This window comes from Agrilus planipennis, unplaced genomic scaffold (genome assembly GCF_000699045.2).
Source record: "Agrilus planipennis isolate EAB-ADULT unplaced genomic scaffold, Apla_2.0 scaffold59, whole genome shotgun sequence".
Classification (NCBI taxonomy): Eukaryota; Metazoa; Arthropoda; class Insecta; order Coleoptera; family Buprestidae; genus Agrilus; species Agrilus planipennis.
Window position 1 is genome coordinate 6,097 of NW_020438942.1, and position 11,298 is coordinate 17,394.

Here is an 11,298-nt window from a genome sequence, read left to right on the forward strand (position 1 = left end):
CCCCCCGGTTGTAATGTTTAGTACCTAGTTGGAAATAAATAAGGTATAATTTTTATGATGTAATAGGTAGGTGTAAGTGTTAAAATTAAATTGAATTCCTAATTGCTATAACAAACAACTTTAATTACAGATATTGTACACCGAATTGCAAATTATTCATCAATTCGTTTAACGTTAAAATCTGCGCGAAAAATATCGACTATAGGTAACACACAAGCCAGCAAGTATTTCGTTAAACGATGACTAGAGAGACCTTGATTTGGAAACGTCCTTTACAGATAATGAAAAACAAACACAATTCGTATGTTGTAACAGCTATTATTATGGACCAGATAATAGCTGTTCTTAAATTTACGTAATAGACTAATTTAATTTTTAACTTGGACGATTGCTTAAACCAAATAAGAACAATATATGAGTTGCCGTCAAATGAACAAAAATTCAGTAAAACAACTTTTCTGTACCAACTAATAACGATAAATAGCTATCAGCGTGTCATTGGTAAGCATAATCGTTAAAAGGGAAAAATGCTTTGTAATGTTTCAGAAAAGTTTGAATAATACTATATCAGTAGTATATTTATGAATGTACTTTTGATAAAGACCTAATCAATAGTAAAAATTTTCGGGTTTCCTGAAACGTTATAATGCACATTTATTACAGGCTCAGTTGGTAAAATATTCTCGGTTAATAAAATACAGGGTGTTAAGTGTGAACAACCAAAGAAACTTTTGTACGACTGTTCGGTAACAGTCCAAATTTTTGAAACATCTTGTATAACGCAATCTTATCAATTTGATATCAAATTATAATCAATGTTGATATCTACAATTTGCTGTTCATAGCAACAGCCATCACTCATCAATAAAATTATATACGTAGTAGGCAAATAAAAGTCACCTACTACTTTTTAGTAGCCTTCAAAGCACATTCACGTTTGGACGTGTTATCTTCTACGTTGATTTTGCAATTATGGTTAACCCGGACGTAGTACCAAAAGTGAAACTGAACAATGGTGTGGAAATACCAATTTTGGGGTACGGCACATTTGATGTAAGTAAAGTACCTACCTCTAATAAAATTAGTTTGAGTTTATTAAATCCTTTGAAACATAACATTTGCATTAAATTCACAATTCAGTTAGTAGGTAACTCTCACTTTCATGAAAAATTTATTTTATTCAAAATATAATATTTATATACACATAATGTAACAAGAACGGTACTTTTATTAGCTTTTCCTTGGTTAAGGACCTAAGGAGTGGCAAAGCAATATCCTACATGTGAATGTATATTGATCGTCACCGAATAATTCAAAGGTGCTGCTATTCTGGTGGCTACCTCGGGAACTCCTAGCATGATTCGTAATAAAAATACTCGACATATATTTATACCTAGGTACACTTGCTTATTTTGTATTACGTATTTAATACAAAAATTTATTTTACTGCATTTGTGCTGTTTCCGGAAAGCTTCCATAAAATGCACAGACTGTTAGATACAATTTACAACTGCCCTAGCAGGGCTTTTGGTCGTAATATCAAACGTGCAACCTTATCGATTACTGCTTGCGGCTCTCGTTCATAGAAATGCTTTCATTTCCATTTTTATGGACAACTACTTGTTGCATGAATTGCAATTTAAATAACACTGAATGCATTTGTACCTTTTAAATAATTATTAAAAAATTTCGAATAATAGGACATAAATTCGTCGGTTTTTTTGCCACACATATTTCGTATATGTACCCTAAACCACACTGAATACAGCAAAGAAGTCACTTCATTTTTTGAATGGTAAATCTGATAATACAGATGAAAGATAGTAGTTGGGACTCCCAGAAAAATTCATCATTCCATATGTACATATTTATCAAGAGTTATTCGTTATCCGTTTCAGTCTAAACCAGGAGAAGTAAAACAAGCTGTAAAGGATGCAATCGATGCCGGTTACAGGCATATTGACTGCGCATGGGCTTACAGAAACGAAAAGGAAATTGGTGAAGCGATCAAAGAAAAAATTGATGAGAATGTTGTCAAAAGGGAAGACCTCTTTATTGTTAGCAAATTGTGGTGTACTTTCCACAAACCGGAAGCTGTCGAACCAGCACTTAGGGAGTCGTTAAACGATTTGGGAGTGGACTATTTGGATCTATATTTGATGCATCAGGCTTTGGATTTTAAAGTACGAACAGATACACTATCATTTAATGCATTTGGTTAAACATGCACAGTTTTTCTAAAAGTAGCATTATAATGTCAGATTGTTAGTCAACGAGAAGTAGCACCCCTCGAATCATTACTAAGGGTAACTAAAAGAATGGAGGGCATTTTCTCACAATCAAGTTTGATCATAAGCATATAGAATTGGACCTACGCATCCTCTGTGCCCGATCAAAATAAAGACAGTGCGATCGTACTATCAATGTCTATCTCTTTTTGAAACAATACATCCGGGAACAGTAAGCCAATCTTTGGTAATGGTAGATATTTCACATACTGGTAACACACAGATGATTCAATCCAGTTCTATAGGTTTATGAGTTAACTTATATCGAGCACCAAAAGATAGGGTTTCTGTACAAAATTAATTAAAAAATCAATTATTTCACGAAACATTAAGAAAAGGTGTTTGTTTTGATGGGTAGCAAATCAGTCAAAAATGGGGTATGGGTCATGAACTGCCAAGTATAGACCAACAAACCGAGACTTTAAATCATTATATTTTGGGAAATTAAAAAATAGCATCATTTTGTAAAGGAAGACATCCTCGTCTCTCATAGTAGCTAAATTGGAAGTTAATTACTTGCAGAACTATCCAAGTCATAATAAATTCCATCGTCAAATCTAGAGATTTGAGATATACAGTTCTTATACATACATCCTCTAAACTAAGAACATATACGATGCTATCGATATTTTACCGATTAAATGACATATAAACAATGCATTGCAGCCAGGCGATAATATTTTCCCAATAGACGAAAATGGTCAAGTGATTCCAGGAGATGCTGACTATGTGGATACGTGGAAAGCAATGGCGGAATGTTACAAAAAAGGACTCGTCAAATCAATTGGAGTATCTAATTTTAATAGGCGACAGATCGAAAGGCTTCTTGTAATGACTAAAGTTGTACCAGTCACAAATCAAGTGAGTGATGAATGCAATTTTTGTATGTAATATCTATTAGTATTTCTTTCCAAGAATAATAATTGATGCTGTCTCGATTACGGTCTAAAGGCCGTCGTCGGCTGGAGTTGCTTCCTAGCGTTTACCTAGCGAGTAGAGAGCTTCTTCAGAGGTCCTTCTGATGTTGGATGTAGACTGGATGGCACTACAACCGACGATGGCATTTGAGCCGAATCAGGACAGCGCCAGTTTACGAACTGGCCACGAAAGCCTTTACCAATAATTTAAATCCTTAAGTTTTACCAATTTCATTTAAATCTTCAAATATTTTACTGACTACATTTTAAAAATATGTTCTTCTCATTCGTATGCGTTGTATCTTAAATTATGAACAGTATGGAAGATGGAAAAAGCTTGTCTATTATCAAAGGCTTAATGAATTTCTTTCTATTCTATTTCTTTTAAGGTTGAATGCCATCCCTATTTGAGTCAAAAGAAACTCTTTGAATTTTGCAAATCAAAAGGAATTACAATTACCGCTCACAGTACACTTGGAGCCCCGGGTAGTAATTATGCAAAGCCAAACACTCCAAAAGTATTGGAGGACGCTAAAATTAAAGCTATAGCCCAGAAACATAATAAAACCCCTGCTCAAGTAGTACTCAGATGGCATATCCAAAGAGGCATAATAGCCATCCCAAAGTCGCTAAATAAGAACAGGATTAACGAGAACATTGACATATTTGATTTCCAACTTACTTCAGATGATATTAAACAGATCGACTCTATGGATTGCAACGGTAGAATGTTCGCTTTAGAATGGTAAGTGCTCAAAATATATATTAACAAAAATGTAAAATAAAAATCAAATCGTTTGATATTCGCATGGGGTAAGTCAGGGAAAGTAGAAGTAGAAAAAGGGACCAAGAAATGGCTATTTTCCTGTCATTTATATATTAATTATTTTGCATATTATGTACCTAAAGTACCTAAATTAAACTTAAAAAATGACTCTATCACATTCAACACATCTTTGTCCTAATAGAATTGTTTATATTGCAGGGCTAAAAAGCACCCCTACTACCCTTACAACGATGAATACTAAATTGTATAAGCAGTATTATAAGAAAAAAAGCGTAACAAAATCATGTTTACTTAAATGTTACTATCTACTTAAGTAAGTTAAAAAAATTATAACGTGTTGAGTTGGATAATAAAAATTAAATTGATATATGAAGTTTTTTTTTTTTTTTATTTAAAGGCAACTAATTTATGTACTAATATTAGTAAATGAAGTCTACACGCAACGAATTAATTTACGTGTGGTAGGAGCAGATAGTTCCAGAACTGTGAAGATATTGATTAAACCAAAAAAACGCATACTCAACTTTTTAAATTTTGAGAGACGTCACAAGTAATTGTGGCTGAACGAAAGTAGGAATAAGAGAGGTCAATCAATAGCCCATGATGATGTACCTGGTGCGCTACAGTTGTGCTACAATTTTGTGTAATGTTGGATAAGAAGGAGTCTAAGATAGCTTTACATAAAATGGAAGCGGTATTGATAAAACAGTTTAGTATGAAAATAAATAAATATAAAACAAAAATACTGGTATGCANTTACATAGATAGAAGAGTGATACATAGTTTGTATAAAGAGCAACAGGCAGTTATAGAAATGGGGCTGCAACGTAGAGAAGTAAATATTAGGGAGGGAGTCAGACAGGGATGCACACTGTCACCGCTACTTTTTAATCTATACATCGAAGACGCGATCAATATCATTAAAGACAGTACAACTGTAGGGATAGATATACGGGGGCAAAAAATTAGTATGCTTAGATTTGCAGATGATAACATCTAGCAAGGAGGACTTAGAGATAGCTTTAAATAAAATGGAAGCGGTATTGACGAAACAGTACTGTACGAAAATAAATAAAAGTCAAACAAAAATACTGGTATGGAAGGGAAGGAAAAGTAGAGAAAGAGCAAATATAAAGGTAGGAGATGAAAATTTAGAAGAAGTGGCTGATTTTAGGTATCTAGAAAGGCAGGACGGAAGGAGTAGTAGAGATATATAGCAAAGGATAGCGCAGATAGGATAGGGTCGAGTCGCCTTCAATAAAAGGAAGCCATATTTATGCTCGCGAAAGGTTAATTTAAAAATTTGAAAAAGTTTATTAAAGGTGCATGCAGAAGACTCTATGGAAGTCAATAAGAAATAGGGAAATAGGTTAGTAGGACACTCTCAGGCATCAAGGTCTAATCAGAGGCAGAAACGGAAGTTAGGAGGGGTAGAGGTAGACTTAGATTAGATTACTGTTCGCAAATATTTAAGGATATAGGTTGTTTAGGTTTTAGAGAAATGCGAAGATTAGCTCAGGATAGGAAGAAAGGATGGAGGTGCGTGTCCAACCAGTATTAGGACTGACGAACTTATGATGATGATGATGATGATGTTAAAAATTTAAAATAACAATAAACTAAATAGGAATCATCCTAATGATCGTTAAAACTCACTGCGGAAACGTATTTTTCTCTTACTTCTTATGTGAGCATTATCAACGCGATACTCTCGTGGATAATGTATAATGACATATTCGTAAATCATGAATCAATGAGTATCCATTATTATTATATGCAGGTTCGTTTTAACGAAGATAATAAACTTAGAAACTTCTCAAATATGTATATTTTCATTATCTGTTTTAGTCTAAACCAGGAGAAGTAACTCAAGCTGTTAAGGATGCGATAGACGCCGGCTATAGACACATTGATTGCGCATGGGTTTACCAAAACGAAAAAGAAGTTGGTGAAGCGATCAAGGAAAAAATTGATGAGGGTGTTGTCAAAAGAGAAGACCTCTTTATAGTCAGCAAACTGTGGAGTACCTTTCACAACCCGAAAGCTGTCGAACCAGCACTTAAGGAGTCCTTAACCGCTTTGGGATTAGACTATTTGGATCTATATTTGATGCACAATCCTTTAGATTTTAAAGTAAGAAGTAACACAATATTCTATACGTTAGATTAGACACTTACGATTTTTCATCATGCAAAATTGATAAAATAGAACATGTACATCCCTCATCGTCTAACGTTGGAAACCTATTACAAAGCCTCACTAACAGAATGAAATATTTGTTAGAACATTTAGCTTTCTTTCTCATTCAGAATACACCATAAACATCAGATGGAATTGGACCAAGCCTCCCTCGAAATAATGTCTTCATACATCTCGGCATTATAGCTGGAATACAGCGCTCTCATTAATTCAATAGCATCCCATCACTGGTTTGTTAGATATGCTTAGTATCGCAGTAGGAGAAGATAACATTGACAAAATAATATATATATAAATGCTGTTTTCTTTTACCGTAATCGTATGATCCTAATCATATCCTTCAAACCAGTAAGGGGATGCAATCCAACCAATCGGAGATCCGCATTTCAACCGTGGTGCCCAGATGCATGACAGAATTAAAACGTGCTAGTGGATCATCCGAATAGAGGCTGACCACACTTATAACTTATAATAACTTACACCATACCATGGTGGTATGGGTCTATGAGGGTTCATTCCAATTCTCTTTGTTATTTATTTATCCTTTATTAGAAAATATGGTTTTTAGACAGGGCTTTGGATTAAGTTATTGCTACTATCTCTAGTATTTTTGAAAGTTCCATAGGATTATCAGTTACACCTCTCGAGCACATAAAGACAGGAGTTGTGGAAAAGGAAACATTCTAAAAGCTTAATCGAACGTTAATTATATAGATGATAAACTACCCCCAATTAGTACTTCTATCGGCAATGCTCGAGGCTTCCAGATATACACAAAAAAATAATATAAATCCAAATTACATACTGTATGATTTCATTGATATTATAATTGAGTTAGTTAGCTTATAAGCAATTAATGCATTCCAGCCAGGAGATAATGTATTCCCAGTCGACGAAAATGGCCATGTCATTCCAGAAGGTGTTGATTATGTGGATACGTGGAAAGCAATGGAGAAAGTTTACAAAAAAGGGCTCGTCAAATCAATTGGAATATCCAATTTTAATAAAAGGCAGATCGAAAGGCTTCTTCAATTGACTACTGTTGTACCAGTTACCAATCAAGTAAGTGACGAAAAAGTCTACAGTAGTTAAATTAGTAATGGCTTTCGCGATCAGTAGGTGAGCTAATGTTGTTCTGATTCGAGTCTAAAGTTAATTCCTAAAGTTTTGCTAGCACGAGTGGCGAACTTCTTCAACTGCTTACTTACGATGTCCAAGAGTAACGGAACTCCTTCCATCAAACCGTAAACACTTTTCTGTTGATCCATACTTGAAATCGCACACCACAACATAAAGTGAATAAACCTTGGATTAACAATTGCTGGAAGGAAACTGAAGGCTCGGAAAAAATATAAAACCGCAAATAAGTAAAGTGACTACAGCGCATATAGAGTAATCTCATGCTTCTTTGCATCTTACGCGAGGCAGAGGAAGAAAGACTATGAGAAGGAAGTCATCGCCCAGGGAGGCAAGAAAACTGTTCTCGTTCATACGGAGCCACATGCAGTCTAACACGGGAATTCCCAAAACCATCAGAAACTAAGCAGGAGAACTACTAACCGATTAGCGGAGGCCTTTGCAGCCGAGTTCCTTAAAGTCTTCACCGCGGTCGATGAACTGGGCACCTCTAATACCAGCTCCAACGCTGGCAAGATCATTCTGGAAGATGTCTCCTTTACAAGCATAGATGTCGACCAAGTTCTGAATAGTCTGGATCCTGACTCCTCCCCTGGTCCTGACGATATTCCTGTAATCCGAATGTTTCGATTGGTGATTCCATCTTTACACCATAGTCGGTTTATAGTGAGGTCCCACAAGGATCTGTTATTGGCTCCGTATTCTTCATTCTCTACATCAATGATCTGGGAAATGATCTGGTCTCAAAGTGGAACTGCTTTTTCGACAACACCAAGCTGTTTGCAGTATCATGACCAACTTGAAGCAGATCTTCACTCGATGGCAAAGCCGTCCAACTTGGGCCAAAAACCCTCGGTTCAATTACTACCTGGTAAGCACTGTTGTTGAACCCTCGTCTGCCTACATACATGTCAGTGTCATCATAACATAAAACTTGAAGTGGGACCATCAACTGGTACCTGTCACAAAAAAGGCAAAGAGGACTACCTTCATGTTGAGGAAAGCGTCGGCACAATGAAGGCTCAATTGACTAAAAATACCCTGAAAACGTGTGACCTGTGGTCGAATTCGCATGCGTGATATGATACTCTTTTATAAAAAGAATGTCGTCCATCTTGAGAAGATCCAGAAGAAAATCACCAAGCTTCCCCGAAACTTACATGACCTCGAATATCCACAAGGATCCGCTAAACTCGCTCTGATCTTATTGAGATGTATAAAATCACATACAACCTGTACAATGTACCTGAAACTCGAGAAATCCCATCCACTGTGTAAAACTACAAGCTAATGGGTCACAGCGGACTTCCTAGTGGTAAACACTTGGAACCGACTCCCACCAAATTGCTCCGGGTTCCTCAACTTGTTAACGCAATATTACACGTCCGATCTCCTATACAACCAATGACACTATTTTCTACGAAATATTTCTAACTGTGTTGATCAGAACATATAGAATATACATAATTTAATATGGTCTAGCTCATAAGCAATAGGTTCAAAATTATATATCTTCAAGATAGTAATTTGATAATAGAATAATTTTTTGCATCTCACACATTTGCAACATCTTTAACTGACTCTCATTTCTTTGAACGATAGCAACTTATTCTGTCGTAAGTTAAACAATGTCATTAAAGGAATGCCTAAATAAATGTAATTATAATAATTTATGTTGAATGGTTTTTTGCATTAAGCCATTGTTTAACTTTCATTGTACAAAGAAATGGTATTGACTTCCTTCTTCCCTTTTAAATTTGGATTAGTTAATAGATACCCAAGTCATCGAAAACTAAGCCAATTAAAGAAATTGTTACACTTTTGTCTCCCTGCTAAGGTCGAATGCCATCCGTATTTCAACCAAAAGAAACTTCTTGAATTTTGCAAATCAAAAGGAATTACAATAACCGCATATAGTCCACTTGGATCCCCGGCTCATCCATGGGTAAAACCAGGCGATCGAAAGTTATTGGATGACGCTAAACTGAAAACTATTTGCAAAAAGTATAAGAAAACTCCCGCACAAGTAATAATTAGATGGCATATTCAAAGGGGCATAATAACCATCCCAAAGTCAGTAAATAAGAAGAGAATTGAAGAGAACATTGACGTGTTTGATTTTCAACTAACACCGGAAGATGTTAAATATATCGACTCGTTCGATTGCAACGGTAGAATATTTCCATTGGAAATGTAAGTGGATACACACATACATAGAAATGTGAAATTAAAACCAAATTAATTAAGAGGCACTGTTTCTACATTATTGTTTGTTTTCTGTTGCAGGTGGGCTACACACCCCTATTATCCTTTCAACGATGAATACTAAATTGAAGAATTTACAGGATTTCGCATAAGAAAACTAATGTTTCGTGTTTACACAAATGGCTAAAACTTGGCACAAGTGTGTTTGTGTGTGTGTCACAAATCAATAAACGCATTTAATCGGTACGCATGTCTTATTAATCAAACACGGGCTTGTCCTTTGAGTTTCAATGTAGGGAATGGGTGGGTGTTAGTATTAGGGCAGAAAAGATAAAAACAGAAGAGAAGCATTTGCCTAAGTGATCCCAATGGGGCCCAGACCAGGTTAGGCGGATCTGGAACCGAACCGGAGCCTTCCTAGATGGTCTAAATCTAAAGTCTAAACCTATAGGCTATGGCGCTCGGTAATTCTAAAATGTCACAGTCGTCATACAGTAAAACTTGCTTAATATCAGTGGTGCATTACTTTTACTGTCAATTCCAATTAATTGTTCAGGATAATCAATTTTGAAGTCATTGCTTGTTTGATTTCCATGGTCTAGATTACAGCCTAGACCACTTAAGAGTCAGTATTGTCTATAACCTATCCCGAAAATGACCGTTCGGTCATAACGATTCGTCGAAAGTTATTATTGAAAAGTGTTCAAACAATTTAGTGTTTTGTTTTCAATTCACATTTATTATGTTTTATATATCGAGTACTATCAAGACTATTGAAACTTCAATAAATAAACTGAAAACCGTATTGTTAGATTTATAGAGGTAAGCCCACAAAATTTGAACTCGTATCAATTTTGGAGAATAACCATTTTGAAACACTGCAGTTTGCTCTTTTGAAATCCGACCAAAAAAATTGGTAAAACCACTAATGACAAAGTGCAGACTTAATTGCATCGAACGCCCTGTCATTTTTTCAAGACTACACCTCAAAATGCGTCAGAAAAGTCAATTTTTATCTATTATCCAGGTGAATAATTAATTAATTAATAATTATCAAAATTAAGTGTTCAGTCAAACTAGAACGCGAAAAATTGAAAATCCATTGGTAAATTGCAACGCTAGGGATCTTATATAGGACTAAAAATCCCATATCACCACTATTACTTCCAAAATAAATATTTAACATTATTATTATACTTATTATCTAATAAGAACTTACATTGCATCGTAGATCATGTGTAGTGGTGGATTCACGTCTTCTTAGGGTATTCTGTAATAAATACAAATGAATATCATAAACCACATAATTATAAACATTACGTATAGATTATTATTAAAAAACATTTTTATATCACTCCAACACATTTGGTACAAGTATAAAAAACCATAATTTGATTAAAAATCTAACGTCAGTAAACTAATATTTCAAAAGGTTTAAGTCATTGAAGGTTTTTCTCTTAGCTATTGATTTCGTTACAATATTTGGGAGCTTTTTACGAATAATAATATCTACTTTTCAAAGAAGAGCGAGAAAGATCTATTTAGATCTCATCAGCACACCATAAAGAATTCCAAGAGAACACTAACCAATTTAAAAGGCTTTTACAAATGCACCCTTCAATATTCATATTTTTGTTCTATGCTACAGAACGCCAAACAGAATTTTCTGAATATAATGTTACATAGGACCCATAAATCCATATGTAGGTCACTGGTACAAACATTTAAATTGTTTATTTAAAAGTGTAAGGACCTGCCTACTTAC

At 34.9% G+C, this 11,298-nt stretch overlaps 3 protein-coding genes across 4 annotated transcripts in view; all 3 read left to right on the plus strand.

Moving 5' to 3' along the window:
* The first annotated feature begins 401 nt into the window (after positions 1–401).
* On the plus strand, positions 402–4,255 carry LOC108737915 (aldose reductase). 2 transcript variants are annotated; one of them, XM_018471102.2, is made up of 6 exons: positions 402–501; positions 915–1,053; positions 1,899–2,183; positions 2,955–3,149; positions 3,595–3,950; positions 4,191–4,255. In XM_018471102.2, the coding sequence occupies exons 2-6, from the start codon at positions 973–975 to the stop codon at positions 4,231–4,233; spliced, it is 960 nt and encodes a 319-aa protein (XP_018326604.1). In that variant the 5' UTR covers positions 402–501; positions 915–972; the 3' UTR covers positions 4,234–4,255. The 2 variants fall into 2 exon arrangements, with proteins under 2 accessions (XP_018326604.1, XP_018326603.1); XM_018471101.2 differs by having other exon boundaries at positions 424–501; positions 918–1,053.
* Positions 4,256–5,639: 1,384 nt separating this feature from the next.
* Positions 5,640–9,779, plus strand: LOC108737914 (aldose reductase). The gene is made up of 5 exons (XM_018471100.2): positions 5,640–5,772; positions 5,841–6,125; positions 7,059–7,253; positions 9,166–9,521; positions 9,615–9,779. Exons 1-5 carry the CDS (start codon positions 5,713–5,715, stop codon positions 9,655–9,657), a joined length of 939 nt encoding a protein of 312 aa, XP_018326602.2. The 5' UTR covers positions 5,640–5,712; the 3' UTR covers positions 9,658–9,779.
* A 122-nt stretch (positions 9,780–9,901) lies between these two features.
* The window catches only part of LOC112904489 (aldose reductase-like), a 5,843-nt gene continuing 4,446 nt past the window's right edge, over positions 9,902–11,298 (plus strand). Inside the window, exon 1 of the mRNA XM_025974611.1 lies at positions 9,902–9,917. Coding sequence (XP_025830396.1) covers positions 9,902–9,917 — 16 coding nt within the window. The remainder of the gene's footprint in view (positions 9,918–11,298) is intronic.